The 16,345-nt window shown below is 46.6% G+C and overlaps 1 protein-coding gene across 4 annotated transcripts in view; it reads right to left on the bottom strand.

The window, feature by feature from the left end:
• Positions 1–1,477, bottom strand: part of LOC119377718 (uncharacterized) — a 191,769-nt gene extending 190,292 nt beyond the window's left edge. For 2 of the 4 annotated variants that reach the window (XM_049411333.1, XM_049411327.1), the window contains exon 1: positions 1,169–1,477. Coding sequence is in view for 1 of the 4 variants with exons in the window: in XM_049411327.1 (XP_049267284.1) it covers positions 1,169–1,188 (20 nt within the window). In the remaining 3 variants the exon portion in view is untranslated. Of the gene's footprint in view, positions 1–328; positions 1,141–1,168 lie in introns of those variants that run through there. The other 2 variants (XR_007414550.1, XM_049411329.1) reach the window with 2 other exon arrangements.
• Between the last annotated feature and the right edge of the window lie 14,868 nt (positions 1,478–16,345).

The raw sequence follows: 16,345 nt of genomic DNA, 5'->3' as shown, positions 1-16,345 counted from the left end.
GCGCGCTATGTGCTATCGTGTGTTCGCTTTCAAATAATATGTATACACTTGGCATATACAATGAAGACAGCGTGTCCACTATTACGCGTTCCGTGCATGCACCCGCTTAAGTTGGTCCTCCATTCATGATGACATACCCGGGGCCACGTATTTCAGAACTAAACCATATAATTTATCATTCGCGGGACAGCATAAAGATTTTACACAACAATCATTCAGACAGACGTTTTCTCTTTTAAAAAGAAGTAAAAGAAAAAAGAAGCAACTGCTAAGATCCTACGGACAGTGCACGCATGCAGGGCTTCACAACATGGTTTTGGTAACCTACCTTCCCGAGTAAGAAAGCAGTGGCCGAGTCTTTTGTGGAGTCGTGTGTGGACGAGGCTTGAGCAGATCTCACGCTAACAACGTTAACAGGCACGACGAGACGAATGTGACACCAGCGTCTGCGGCAGGCGAAGAACCGGACTGTGCTGAAGTTTTCACCTTAATTAACTCCACACATAACGCCGCCTCGCAGAAAGATGCGTTTGTCGCAATAGTGTCTGGTAAAAAGCAGCGTAAGAAGCATGCGGCCCTTAAACTGAGCATGTTTCACCGCACGGACAAAAGGACGACAGCCCACATCGAAGAACAATAGAAAACTGCAGCCTTGAGAGCGGCGTTTTTTTTTTTTCTTTTCTAGTGCCTTACAATAGAAAATAGATCGCCTCGGACAGCGGTGACATTCACGCGCAGTTCAGTCTCCTGTTGCTCAAAACATTCGAGAGCACCGCCGACGCACGCGGTGCGCCCGGAAAGCGTGCTTTTTTGCAAGACAATTACGTTGTGCGGTGAAACAAAGGTCTGACGAAAGCGGCATGCATCTCTCGCTCTGACCACCACGACAGTTGACGACTGCACCTACCCGTGCTTACTCGATGGAACCAAACGGCTGCGCGTTTCGTGCGCGCCTGGGACACGTGCCAGTGAGCAGAGCCACGGCGAGGTTTCGCTTAAGCAAAGTCGCGCCGTTCATGCAACGCGCGCATGCACCCGCGTTCGGCGGCGAAAGTGCCTTTCCCGCTTGAGAAGGGGGCAGCTTCTCATGCGGGGAACGCAGGAGGTGGCAGTCTTGTCGTCCGCGACTGACAGTGAACGATGCGCCAGAAAGGTGCTCTCGGCTTACCCAGAGCAGGAGACGGACATGTTGATGCGACGGGGTGCTCGGCCGCCGCGCACCCACGGACCGCTTCGCCACTGAGGCACTCTCTCTCAGCGCCAACCTGCCCCGCTGCATAACCCAGACCCGGAGACAACTTCGCAATCGATTATAGTCGCCGTGGTGGAAAATAAAAGGGGGCGAACTGGGAGGGGTGGCAGGGCCTCTTTCTCTCGCTCACGCACTTTTTTTTTCTTTTGTCTCGAGCAAAAGGGGTGGGGGCAGACGGCGCGAGCACAGAAACCGCCGGGGAAGAGCGGCGTCCGCACCCGACTAAATTCTCAGACGGACTGAGGAGAGGAGCGGGCATCGTCTGCTCTTGGGAGGGCTGCGTTGTCGTTGTCATGGCGACCAACATCCGGGACCTTTCCTTCTTCTTTCTGTTTCTCCCGCTGGTACGTCACCCGGGCAACAGGCGGTTGGCAGCTCCGTTGCCCCGATGACAGTCGTCATGGCGACAGGCACGCCGCTTCGGGACTTGTTGGTTTTGTGGCGCGCGCTCCCGGGCTCCGCGTGCCCAGTTTGAAACGTGCTGTCGCTGCTGCAGCGCCGAGTTTTGAGCGACATCAGCTTTGGCATATAAGTAATTAGAAGCATATAACGCATGGCGAGCAATGCGAACATCCATTCTGCGTCACTCACATTGTCGTATATAACCGCGTCGAGATCTAGCGGTTGTCACTTAGCAGGCAGCTTCGAGATAAGCGCCGAGACGCCCTGTTCATGCTCTCCGAGAAATGCAAAAGCTGCCTGTTATAACTGCGCATAGCTTGATTTCTTCCTTTAGTTACAATTACCTCAATAAAGATTTCGTTCTATTTTGTGTGACATTCAACACCACAATTAGATATTTATATTCGCCTATCGCTAGAACGCACAACGATCTGTCGGAAGCATATTTTGCATTCTGTTTGCACTAGTATGCGAATACATAAGAAAGCGCAGTAAATAGAACGAGCACGTTTCTACATTAATCGCTTAAGCTGTTGTTCCGCATAGCAGCGCAACGATGTGATGTTCCTTTCGCTGCATGAAAATGCAATCTACCCACGATACATCGTATTCTCGAACGCCTTGAATTGCATCTAAATGTGACTGACACTATTCGAAAGAGAAAACCAGCGAAAAACGAAGACAGCGATGAAGAACAACCAGACAGGACACCTTTGTGTGCTTGACGCTTGAAGTGATAATTTTGGTAGCAGTCAGCCTAAAGAGTGACCGTCAGTTCGTAACTTTAGCGGGTGGAGCTGTGACTCCCACAGATTTGGACTAAATATAAAAGGACAATTCTATCCAGCAGCAATGGTGGACGCGCGAGAGATGCAGATGAATATGAGGGATTCTCAAAGGTGTCGTAATGCAAGAATAAAGCTGTCAAGGAAGGCTCATGCCTATGTCTTTGCCAAAAGTTTCTTTTAATTAATAGCCCGAAATTTGTCCGTTTGGTAATAGGAAGTTTTACCAATATTTGGCTAGGCAGACTTCACGTTAGACTGGGTCAAATACTGGGACAAATAGGCAACATCCACACGACACGCGTCCACGTTGTCAAGAAACAGTGCGGATGGAAGACGAGGACAAAAATAAGAGGAAACGAACAAGACGCGTGTTCCTCCCTCCTCATTTTCTATCTGCGCTGTTTCTTGACAACATGTATACGGTCACCAACTCACCGAAATGTGCGTCCTTCTACGACACGCGGACAGTTCGCTCATTTACAGTGTATTTTACAGCCACTTCGTGTTTAGGATACGCCTTCAATACAACAAGTTCGCGACACTTTCAAGTGGAAGGCCTGTCTTCGTATATGTTGTCTATCTCAAACTACTCCATTCACCTTTAATCTAATCCAATCAAATGCGTGCGTCACGTACGATTCGGAACAAAAACCCAGTAAATGTATACTGCTTGTTGAAGGCTGCCTGTGCACCGTCATCAGTAGGTTTATATAAGTGCCGTTCTCTTTATAATTGCTTCGCAATATTAATTGGTGTCACGTTCATCATAGCGGCTTTTACTGCGATGGCAGGTAAAGGCTCAGAAACTGGGTTTGCTTTGCCCGTCCGCCTTTGCTGCGTCGGCGACAGCCACAGTCGTTAACGCGTCGTCGTCAGCCCTTCTCAAGTTCAGCTTTGCCCCTGAGGACAAAGACTACTTTGCTCACTGCCGCCACATCATTTAAATATGCGTCTGAAGCTCTGTACACGGCAAATAAAGGGATTTGCGTCTAGAAAGATCGTGGTGGGACTGGTAGTGGTGGGGATGACCCGCATCCATAAGTGGGCAGTGAAGCGTCCTCAAACTTTAGGATGTGTTTTACAGGTATGAAATTTGAGCCCCCTTACAATACGTCCCTTCAGCGCGTGACTGCCTCGTACAGTGCTCTTACTTAGTGAAGAAATATTCGAAGGCAGGCCTCTTTAAGACCACCTTATCCGGAAATCCCAAATGAATTGCTCAGTCAAGCATAAAGGAGCAAAGGAAGCAAATATGTAGAGCATATACCAACAAGCGCTGAACTACTGACAGATGTTACGAGCAGAATCACAGTTTCAATATATCCGGGCGCCGGCATCGCAAGCACGCTCCATTAAAAGCGACAGTTAACAATCACGGAGAACAAGGGGAGCTCACATTATTTTTATTCCTTTGATGCACGCATATTCGCGTCATCTATACTTTCACTTAAACTGCTCCTCGAAAAGAACAACACGGCCGCAATATAAAGATGACCAAAAAGAAGAAGAAGATAAGGAGGAGGATGGGGCAATGTCCCTCGTAGGCTGTTCGTGAGATAAAATTTTACTGAAAAAAATCCCGACGAGCCCTAATGGTGCGGGCTTCGCAAGCGAGAGTATGACTGCGACGCAGGCACTTTCGTCAGTTAGAGGACGCATGTAAGGATGTTCAAACGCTCACTCAGGCGCAACTGTTTCACAGAACAACGAAGTGAGCGGACTGCCGTGATACTACAAACACAATAGACACCGTTCTGTTCGGTGTCTCGTGTTCTTGTTTGCTTTTGGGATGTGGAAACAAGGGAATGTAGACTGCGTTAAAACCCGCTATCCCAGCCTCATGAAATTGATAACGAATTAAGAAACAAAGAAGAGAAAGAAAGAAGGAATCAAAAGCACTATGCGCACATATCAGTCACCTAATACAGGCAAACTTACAAAAAGTTCAGTTGCTATGGGTACCAGGCCACCGCGGATTATATTTGAACGAAATGGCTGACTCATTAGCCACAATATCCCTGAGTGGACCTCTCATCCCAATTTTACCAGATTCGGCTTACGCGACAGCATTAAGATTCAGAAATGCTTGTTTGCAAAGCGAAATAAGCAAATTCTCATTGGATAAATTTAAAGACTTCGCACATCTGAGATATTGCTGGAATAAACAGTGCTGTTTATATCGCCAGTTAGAAGTTTCATACACCAGACTACGATGTAGAATTCCGCAATTGAATTATTAACTACATAAAGCTGGACTCAAGGCGTCCTCGTTATGCGTGTTTTGCAATGAAATCGAAACAATAGAACATTTCTTTTTATTTTGTCGCCGCTATTCTAATCAGAGGAAAAGATACCTTGTAGCTCCATTTCAGAAGTTAGGTTTAGCAATAAATGTTCCAGTAATTTTATCATTTGGAGGCACGTCGTTAGGTTATAGCCACAGGGATGTCTGCTCTGCTGTGTTCAGTTACACAAATGAAACAAAAATATTACCGTGTTAGGCTATTTTTCTCTCTTCATAATCTTGATTTGAAATTCGTCATTTATCTTAGAAACCCAAACGATAGTCTGACCGCTTGCTCGTTCAAAAATTGCATTTATTCGATGTTTCATTTTAAACCTAAATTAACAGATTGGTTTGTTACCCTTTGTGGGTGAGCGCCATCCGCAAGAAGTCGTCGTCATCATCATCATCATCGTCGTCGTCGTCGTCATATCTCAAGCGTATGTCTTCGTGGGCAGAGTCCAAAGCAGACAGGGCGGGAGTATAGATATCGGAACTGACCGCGCTTGGCGCGCAGGAAACGTGGCCGCTCTGCTGCGTCAGACCTGAATTTCCTGTTACAAGGAAGTGACGAAATTCGAATGAAGGCGCGTCGCGCCAGTAACTTGTCGTTGAAAGCGGCAAGTCATCTCACTTGCACCAGCGGATCGCCTTACCTTTGCGTGTGATGATTGGAGCTTGTATGTTTCTTTCAGGCTGTGCACAATAAAACCGCAATATCAACCTTGTCTTTCTCTCTTACAGCATAGAACCCAGGGGCAGCCACTGCAGCGCTTCTTATTGAAGACAGGCGAAAGAGCTTTTTGCGCTTGTTTGGTAGTTTGAGAACCAAAAATATTGGCACCACACATCGCACGCAAAGAATAAGCGGTCTACTTGACTATTTCAAACAACTCGCCGTTTTTTCCGACCACATTATGCTTCGACGCGCCTTGGTTCAAATTTCATCACTTCCTGGTCACGGAAAGTTCCTGTCTGACGTAAAAGAGTAGCCGCGTTTCCTGCGCACCGGGAGTGGTCAGTTTCGACATCGCCATTAAAATTATATTATGAAGATCTCAAATCTTGTGCAACATTTGCGATTTCTAAAAAAATGGTATGCCATAAATTGTCACGGACTACAAGTTTCTAATATAAAGAACTGCCCTCAACTAAATAATTAAACAGTTAATGAACCAGGTTGTGTTCATTAGCCCCTTCAATGTCACTTAAGCCGCGGCAAAGTATTTCCACCTCGACGTAGAGTTCGTGTCTGAAAACGACAGGACCATAGGGGTCATAGAATTTTATTTAAAAAAAAAAAATAAGTAACGCCCTCTATATGCGATTCAAACAGAGCAAAATATATTAGCCGCTCAGTTTTTGAGGCAAAGTATTTTGTCGTCTTCTTAAAATACCTAGGCTTGTATTCACAGAAACGCCTTCCGCTAAAAATTCTCGTAAGAAATATTTCAGCCGATCCAGATTCTCGACATGTTGTTAGCGAATCCGGCTGGTCAATGAAATAGAGCGCTTACGAGCCAGAACTTTTGGTCGTCGTCATGGTCCGTGAAATATTTCTACGCATGTTAATGGAACACGGTGACCAAAATTATGCTGGAGACCTCCACTAAGGCCTATCTCAAAGCCCGTGCGACGTCTACTTTAGCCTGAAGGCATTTGGAAAAGTCACATGTATACATTGCATCCTTTCCCACTGCGTCTTTTCAAAATCTGCCTGTCATATTTTCGCGATTGAACATTTGGGGTGAATAGCGAGAGAGACAAAAAGTTGGAGGACGCTTGAGCTTCGTCTTCAAGAGTAGAACGCGATAAGGTAATCGGGCCCCGTGCAATCACCTTCTCATTCGTTAGACAGGCTTTGCTTCTCGGTGGGCCATTAAACCGTGCCGCGAGGAAAGGAACGTCAGTGCGCCCAGCGTTGGACATTTTAAACTCTTTTAGAATGCATGTCCAATGCAAGTACAGTTGCGATGTCCCCCTACTCCATAATTCATCATTCTGCGAACGGTAGCAGCAATTGGCTTGGTGATGCGCTTACGGGGAGACGTTACAAAGTACACAGGACACAGTGTTAACAGGACAAGAGCAAACTTCAACTGGTTTTTTTTTTTTTATTATTCATGTGTAGACATACAAATATAAGTTCACAAAAACACGTGGAAAGAGATACACTTGACTCTGCCTATGTGACGTCCATCACGAACTCGATTCCCGCAGAAGATAGCTTTATCGATGGCTCGCTGACGCGTGTTTCGGCGCCCAGAGATGCCATGACAGCAGCTTCGTGAACTATTCTCTCCCTGTCGTCTTTTATCCGCTTTACAATAGTTGTTTTTTTTTTCGAACTGGGGTACGCATGTGCATTGGTTACAGTGAGTAGCCAAATTCCCGGGATGGGTAATCTGTTGACAGTTGTACCGGTGTTCTCTAAGCCTATAGTGTTAATACATCTTGAGGTCTGTCCGATATATTTTTTTCCGCATGTTAATGGTAAACTGTAAACTACTGCTACATCACACTGAACGAAGCTTGGTCTGTGGCCTATTTTACATATCTTTCCTTCTTGCGTTTCTTGTGTGTTATTAACTTTTTTACACAACCCTAGCAATTTTTGAGGGGCTGAAAATGAAACTGGCACGTCGTGTTTTTTGGCGATCTTCTTTAATCCATGCGATATTTTGTGGACATAGGGGATGATCACGGGTCGTTACCATTTAAAGGAAACACAAGCATAGAGTATCCTTTAATGTTGTCAAGCCCAGTTTTATAACAGAAAGGCATGCGCATACGTGTTTTGATAATGTCCACGAATGTAATTTGACAATGAGAAACAGGCTACACCATCAACACAGACTAAATTATATGTATGTATGCATGCTGAACACATGGAATGGAGCTCAGTAGAACAGACTGAAGAAACGCACTGCCTCTTGAGGAATGCATATACAGTACCTGGTCCTGTACCTACATCAAGTAATACCGCTTTGGAAGAAGTACTGATTCTAGGTTACTTAGAAATTCTGCAATCTACGCTTGAATGTACAGTGGGGAGCAAAAGGCCGTGGACCGCGGCAAAGGCGATAAATATAACTTTCTTTTTGTACAGTAATCGCAGTGTGACATAACCTGATTACGCTTTGTTGACCGAAGAGTTGCACATAAGCTATGCAACTTCAACCTGTGCCTAGGCCGTAATATATATATATATATATATCAGGGTTGCCACTGACTTTTGAGTAAATGTCGCCAAACAACGAGCAAAAAGTCGCCAAAAGTCGCCATTTTTTAACAAATTTCGCCAAAAAAGTCGCCATTCTAGATATGTGCGGCATACCTAGTAATAAAAATTTCCACTCACGCATAGCCCCGTAGAATACAGTACCATCCAAGACCCTTAAATTATATTGACGTTTCTCAATACTAGTCGTATCGCCCGCTTCACCATGGGAGTGCATGCTGCCGCTTCTCCGACTAGCCGCAAGATGCGCGTGGTGGCGCAAGGATGAATGAATGAAACGCTCATGATATCCTTCCATCCCTGTCCGCTTGTTTCGAAGGTAAAAGTGTTAAACCTTGGGCAAAAACCGTGAAAACGTTGTTTGTAGACAGCTTTACGTACCCTTATATGAATTAAAAGGTTTATTGAAGGTAACATGACAGAATTCTTAGAGGAACCGATCATTAGTGAGTCTTACACCTTTTCAGTGTAAACTAATATGATACTGGACGCCACCTACCCTTTCTTATAGTCGCTTATATCTACACGCGTCAATCCGATGCATTAATGAACAGGTAGACAATGTAAAATGTTATATAGGAATTGTTTTCATTGCACACGCTCACCGAGAGCATTGGAAAATGCCTCAATAAATATTTTATGATTGCACAAATAGCCGCGTATCCGCCTCCCTTCGCTATTCCAAAACAGTCTTCACGAGCTGAATTGGGGGTACTGCAACAGTGAATAAGTCGCCGAGCTATTTAGAACAGTTGGAGCTTTGGCGGAACAAATGGTCGGAACATGCGGCCAACCCGTCGTCTAGCCCCTTCAGAAGCGAAACTTTAGAGAAGCTTAAAGCATCTAAAGCCTGTTTGACTTACAGTCAAACACTACCCTCTCGTGGTTTGCAAGGCAGTCCGCGTACTTACATTTTGCTAGAATGTCGCTAGAACAGTTCCAGTACCTCCTGCATCTAGATGAATTGAAGAGATACACGCGAGTTACAAGACGGACATACCGAATGGCGCGTAATGCGCACATTCTACTCGTGGGTCTAAAACCAAGAAAAATACAGAGAACGTTGCCGCTCATTCGTTGGGAAGACACTGAGCTTAGGATGCATAATTCAGTGGAGACCTAAGCCGAAAATCGCCAAAATTTCGCCATATCGCCATTCATAATTTTAGGTCGCCACGGGCCTCTCAAATTCGCCAATTTGGCGAAAAGTAGCCACCACTGGCAACCCTGATATATATATATATATATATATATATATATATAAAATATTGCAGCAGCCAGTCCACAGCATGCATGTTGCGAGCATCTGAACATGGGGAAGTCAGATTTTGTAGATTTACTGATATCACATTGTAGCCATTCCCGGCCGCGGCGGTCGCATTTCAATGGAGGCGAAATGCTATAGAGGCACGTGTGCTTAGATTTAGGTGCACGTTGAATAACCCCAGGTGGTCGAAATTTCCGGGGCCTTCCACTACAGACTGTCTCGTAATCATATCGTGGTTTTGGGACATAAAACCCAGCAAATTATAATTAAACATCTTAGAAATACAGACATGGGCATAAGTATGGCGGGAAACAGTCGACACAAACGCAACACAAACATATCCGTTCGTGATCTCGCGCAGCCTTGATCGCAGGTAAGTTCTGTGCCTTTCATCTTTCCCGCCTTTGTGCAACCTTGCATTTGAGGTGTCGGCGTTTGTATTGCACGTTTTTGTGTTGTGTTTGTGTTGTCCAAACTCACCTTGAACTAAAGTCGTCCGTCCCTCTGTCTGTCTGTCTGTCTGTCTGTCTGTCTGTCTGTCTGTCTGTCTGTCTGTCTGTCTGTCTGTCTGTCTGTCTGTCTGTCTGTCTGTCTGTCTGTCTGTCTGTCTGTGTATGACGAACATGATTGACAGTATAGTGTACTAGAATAATTTCCTAGTGACGCGTCTGAGAAGGAGCGCGCGTGCCCGTTTGTGTAGACGCCACCAGGCGCCGCCACTGCGCCTTTTTCTAGTACACCGGTCGCTCTCTCCCCCGCTGTGTTTAATGCTCTCCTTCTCCGCGTTTGTAGGCGTTCCTTAAGCACCGGACTCTTTGATTGCTGCGCAAAAAGACTGCATTTACTATAGTATAGTGTAAAGAAATTTTGTGAAAACCACAGCAACATACTAGTATCGACAACGTCGTCTGCTAGCGTAAATGCCGCAGACCAGCGGATTCATTGCAGTTCGGGACATCGCCTGCAGCAGTATCTATTCGCATTTTTTTTATCATCCATTTGCACAAACCCATCATATGAGTAACTCTGCATGTTTTGCTTCTATTGCGCAATATCTAGCACAACATTTAAATCGCATGCTCATCGCAAACTACACAAAAGTGCTCAGCAACGTCTACGCTGCGTTGCTATGCCAGAAGGCGTACGATGAAATAACGGCCTCGACGGACGCATATTGATGGTGGTAAACTTTTCGTGATTTATTCTCGGTTACAGAAACGCAGCTAAACAAGATTTTTCCGGCGTTTCCTTACCTCATTTTACGGCGTGCAATGAGACGTACTACGTGGAATCATCCCGCATGTAAGCGTCCGGAGAAAAAAAAAGTCATCCTACATTTTTTTTTCACACGAAGTAGGACGTTGAACGTAGCGTCGCAGGGGACGCGCACGAGGCAAGCAGCTGCAAAGCGCGTCTGAACTGGCCCAAACCGGCGCGAACTGGCAGTCTGGCTCCGCGACTAGAAAAAAGCGCAGCAACGCCACCAGTGGCGTCTACTGGCGTTTGCTTCAACCGGCCTATTGTCCCTGCCTCCTGGACGCGTCAATAGGAAATTATTCTAGTGCACTATAATTGACAGGTCATGATATGAACAATTTCGGCAGATGCAAAGCATTGAGGAAATCGATTTCATGCGAAGCAGTGAGCGATGCGAGTAGCTGCTTATGCCACATTTGTTGGCTTTGAGCCAAGTCTTACGAGGTGCATCGACGTCTTTGTGTAATTTTAGTAGTTGTGTGCATATCGTGGGATTACCAGGCACGTCGCCTAAACTGGCGTGCAAATGGTAGCTCACTGTTCAACGTAACGTCGGCACCCACGTTACTGCACGGACGACACTTTCATCGACATTAAGTGTTAGCAGCGATTGTTGGCGTACTCCTGCGGGGTAGGAGCAATGCTAAAATATATAGCTAGCTGTGTCACAGGAGACAACATTCGTAAAGTTTATTACACTGTTATAAGGCGGATAGCCAGAACTGTAAGCACAGGTCGCGTTACACAAGCACCACCACCACAACTGATGTTAGGTCACCGTTGATGTAATACATTTATTCACTACATATACCTGTACCGCGTGGTTGCTGGCTAACGATCATTGCAACATGTTTATCAGCGTTTGTCTGCTACGTTAAAATCGCCAGCTATAACAAACGGTATGTATTTCTCTTTTCTGATCCACCCAAAGTGTTTTATAACGTTACCAGTGTATATTAAATGCGAAGCATTTCTTAGCGAACCTCAGGCACTTTGGCCGTTTCTATCTATCTATCTATCTATCTATCTATCTATCTATCTATCTATCTATCTATCTATCTATCTATCTATCTATCTATCTATCTATCTATCTATCTATCTATCTATCTATCTATCTATCTATCTATCTATCTATCTAGCCGCCCACGTCTGGGCGCTCTCCGGGTCGCCTCCATAACTTGTAATATACCAGAAATGGCACAGCAGGGGATCAGTGCATGAAGAACATGATTCACTGGTCATGACATGAATGACGCAAAACGCCTGTCGCGTACGTCACGGGACCCTTTCCATCAGTCACGTGTGGCACATACCCGCACACCACAGTCCATGTTATGCATGTATGTGCCACAGGTGATTCACAGTCTCAATCAACGCAGTAACCGCGAACATACACATTGAAATGCAAGGCAATTGAGGGAGCTGAAGGCCGAACTCCCCTGGAAGACGCTCGACTGCCGTCCATTCGTCCTTGTGGTCCGCCAGAATGACGCAGGGTTCTCTTCAGTTCTTATGAGGCTAGGCGATGGCCTCATGCTGACCGAGTATGACGTCAGATTGATTGAGAGCCGCTTTGTGACACGCGAAGAAGTTGCCGCTAAGTGCCCTGACCACGTCGACCGCTATAACGCACATTGCCTCGACGCTGCGGACAACGCGTTATTTCATCCCGCATGCGATGACATAACTGGCTATAAGTACGACAGGCCCGTAGCCAGAAATTTTTTTCGGGAGGCGGGGTGGGGGGGGGGGGGCACTTGCTGAAAACCTTGACTTTTTGAGAAAAACACCTATTTTTATTATTTATTTTTAGCAAAAACACCTACTTCACCAAAATTTCGGGGGGAAGGGGCGCCCCCCCCCCCTGGCTACGGGCCTGAAGTACGAGCAGGTACACAGGGATGCCCTGACCAAGATGGTCAAGATGAACACAAGCGACATGGGTGGCCTGCCGGCCACCCATGTCTGATCATCGCACCAATTTGCCTGAGCATCGGCAAGCTGTGCATGATCACGGCCAACATCGAAGTAGGCGAAGGCCTCGTTAATGGAAACATGGGAACCTTGTGGTACATCGAGCGGGACGAACACGGCAACCTCGTGCGACTGTGGCTTGAATTTCCAACGTCCACGGTAAGCATTGTCGTCCAGGTCAAAGCACTTCACTACCGCGCACCCCTCAATAGAATTGAAACGGGTGCCCGATGTAATGCGAACCAACACAACCACGATATACGCCAAAAAAATATCTCGTGTGGGAGAACACAGTTTCCCCTTGCGCAAGCAAACGCCATAACTATATTACAAGTCACAAGGGGTCACAAACGCCCAGGTAGTCTACGAATACGATAAGCGCCATCCACTCAAGTTGGTCTACGTATCACTTACCAGGGCTGCCAGCCTCGACGGCCTATACCTCACTAACGCGAAAGGTTTGCGGCATTTCCTCCTCAAAGGCTGATGCACAAGCCTGCACCGATAGGCGCGCACTCCAGATTGACGTTATGAGCCGGACGGCCGCGCACCCCGCCTTCGAAGAACATAGCCGAGTGCATGAGCGGGACTATTGCGTACGTATGTACGTTTCTTTTTTTTGGTTTTTTTTCCCTCTCTCTTGTACCCTCTTTCTTGCCCCTATTTCTCTGCCCCAGTGCTGGGTAGCAAACTGGATGCTAATATCTGGTTAACCTCCCGGCCTTCCTCTATATATATATATATATATATATATATATATATATATATATATATATATATATATATATATATATATATATATATATATATATATATATATATATCTTTGGTCGCGAAGGCGATCAGCTACCGCGCTCGAATCGCTTCATTAGCAAAGTTTATTGCCCCACCAATTGACCACCGCAAGAGTTTTTAGAATCCGTCAAGTACGAGCGGAGTTGCGTAGATTTGTCGCACGCTGTAAATGCTTTCTCTATTCTCTCGTTCCGACGAGCGCTCTGCAAGCTAAGCAGGGAATAAATTGAAGTAGCACGAAAACACGAGGACAAGGAAGGAACACGCGCAACAGTACTAGCGCTTGTCCTGTTGCGCGTGTTCCTTCGTTGTACTCGTTTTCTCGAGCTGCTTCAAGTTATTCACAAGATGAACCGACTCGCCCAAACCTACAAGTTGTTGCTAAGCGGGGAGGGATGGCGCGGGAAAAAGAAGTTGCGTCAGGCGCGCGTCGTGACCTTGAGCGCTTTATTTTTTTCTTCCAAGGCGCGGCTTACTTTCAGCGTGATAGCGAACGAGCGCGAGGACACGTGGCGGCCTCCCGTGGCGGCCTCGGTAACTGTGCAGCTCGCGATGCTCAAATCAGCCAATGGCCGTGCATTTGGGTATATGACGCAGTCATTTTGGTATATGCCATCTTTTGTAGAAAGAAGAGGGAACGATTTCTTGAAAATTAATTGTAAATTCCAGGCCGCGTGCTGCGCTATAACGTTTGGCTCGCGTGTTCTCCGGAGTTTGGTGGTGATGATGTGAGGCTGAGCCGGCGGGCAAATCTAATGAGCACACTGCGCTAGCCAGCGAATGCCAGAGAACTGTAGAGCGTCATCTGTCGACAAACCCGCATGCGCCGTCCTCCATCTTTTCATGGGCGCAAGAAAACGGAAATGGTCGCGTCTCAACATCTTTGTCGTCGTTCTGCGATGACTCCCCACCGCTGCCGCGTACGCAACGAGGGAGCCGTCAAAAAGCCGGGAACACCATGACATTGTTTTAACCAAATTCCTTGATATTACACTTGAGCGATGTAAAAAAAAAAATACCGTGACCGTCGCGGAACTGGTTTTATCAACGCGATTGGCATTACGTTTGTTCGGAACTGTGGCCGACGTGCGTAAAAGCGCCGTTAAGCCTCCTTTCTCGTTTTCCCGTGCACATGAGTTGCCTTTCCTGAGACAAAAGCTAGACTCGGCGAACGGTCAGTGACAGATATCGGACATGCACGATTTCAACAGTTTCTTAACAGACTGACGTGACGTACAGTGGTCAACTCTCATGTCTATAACGCCGGAGCGTCGTGCTCGGAACTGCATGAGCGACATCTACAGCTTGAAACGGGCCACATCAGAGCATGCGCAGTGTCACTGATGCGCTCGCCATGTAATTTTCGTCCGTGTTATCGCCGCGGCCGCGACAACTGATTTCGCCGTCAGAAGCGCTGTCAACCGTATAGCGCCTAAAAAAAGAGAGAGTGCAATCACCGGATCTGCGTGTTTTATACTGCGCACTTATTCTCGGTTCGCAGCATCATATCACACCGACCATGCGCCGGACAATGGATAAACTTTAAGTGGACGCAAATCTGCTGCTGGGACAATGTGACCGCGAACGCCAAATCAACACGCAGCATAGCTTTCATCGCGCGCTGACAACGGTTCGCTTCGTTTCCTTTTTTTCCTTTTTTTCCTTTTTTTTTCTTTTTTGTTTTTGTGATAAACTGTTGACAGCACTTCCAACGACCAAAGCAGTTGTTGCATTCGCGGTGATAACCAACGATCGAAAATGCAAGGTAGGCACATCAGTGGGGCTGCGCATGCTCAGAGGTGCCCTGTTTTCAATTGTAGATGTCACTCGTGCAGTTCGGAGCACGACGCTCCGTCGTTATAGATATGAGAGTTGACCACTGTACGTTCAAGAGAGCGTGATCAGTCCGGATTTTAGGCAAATGCCTATTTTGTCCCTTGCATTCATATCGCTCCATTTTGGTATATGAGCTTGAATTAGATGTTAAGAAGGGCTTTTATAGTGTTTTTATAGTGGCTATAAAGGCCTATTTTTGGCGTTCGTGCCTAAACGCTTACAAATGCCTATAAATCCCTATTTTCAAAATTGGCGCTTATATGAACGCTATTTAGCCTCAAGTGGCGCTCCCGGGTGCAGTTTCAGACCGTTATTCATGTTACCGCGCAACATTGACTGTGCGGAACTATGGGCTTCAACCTAGTTCTCTAGTTCAACCAACTTTCGGAAACAACCGCTAGCAGCTGTGAAGTGGGACACGCCGGCGAGCATTCGCCGCCGCGCTGACATGGCGCGAGCGGTTGGCGAATGCGAACCCACGGAGACTGGCAGCGGAAAGGAGAGTGAAGGGCTAAAGGAGAAAGAAAAATGTAATCTGCACGCGGCTCTTGTTTTGTTTAAAATTTACTTTTTAAGGTGGTCGCTTCAGGGTGTCGTAGCCAGAAAAATTTTTCGGGGGCGGGGAGTTCAACCATACTTCCATGCTTTATGTACGCTCGTGCCTGCGTTTGTAGGTATGCGTGTATATACATATGCAAAACTGAAAAGTTTCGGGGGGGGGGGGGGGGGAATCCCTCCCTTCTGGTCTTTTAGCGATCTGGCTATCTGCTCCTGCTCTGCCCTTCTTAGTCATGCCGAAAAGACACCCAGGAGTGTGTTGATTCGACAGTGGACACTCGACTCACCGTGCAGAACACGAGAGAGACCTTGTTCTGCGAACCGTGCGCGACAAAGCAGAATTACACGGCTATGTTCAACTGTTGGCGCCGTTGTGCCATCTTAAGCAATAACATTTTTGTTTTCCTACCGTAGATAGAGGTCGCGCACGTCTTCGTTTTGAATTATTTGCATTTATGTGAATGCTTACTGTGCCTATATTTTACGCGGCACTGCAAACGAGCGCGACGCGTATGCGTGTCGCAATAAACAGTCGACGAGCTGCGCTCTAGGTGACGAAAGGAAAACAGCCCCTCTTTATTGTACTGGTCGATAATATACACTCCGGGGAACATCACATGGTAAAGGTAGCTTGGCGCATGCAGTTGTCGCCCAGCTATCTGTTCTGACGTCACACGCCGAACACGGGCAA

The sequence above is a fragment of the Rhipicephalus sanguineus genome, chromosome 1 (assembly GCF_013339695.2).
Source record: "Rhipicephalus sanguineus isolate Rsan-2018 chromosome 1, BIME_Rsan_1.4, whole genome shotgun sequence".
NCBI lineage: Eukaryota > Metazoa > Arthropoda > Arachnida > Ixodida > Ixodidae > Rhipicephalus > Rhipicephalus sanguineus.
This window is presented reverse-complemented; position numbering and strand designations above follow the sequence as displayed.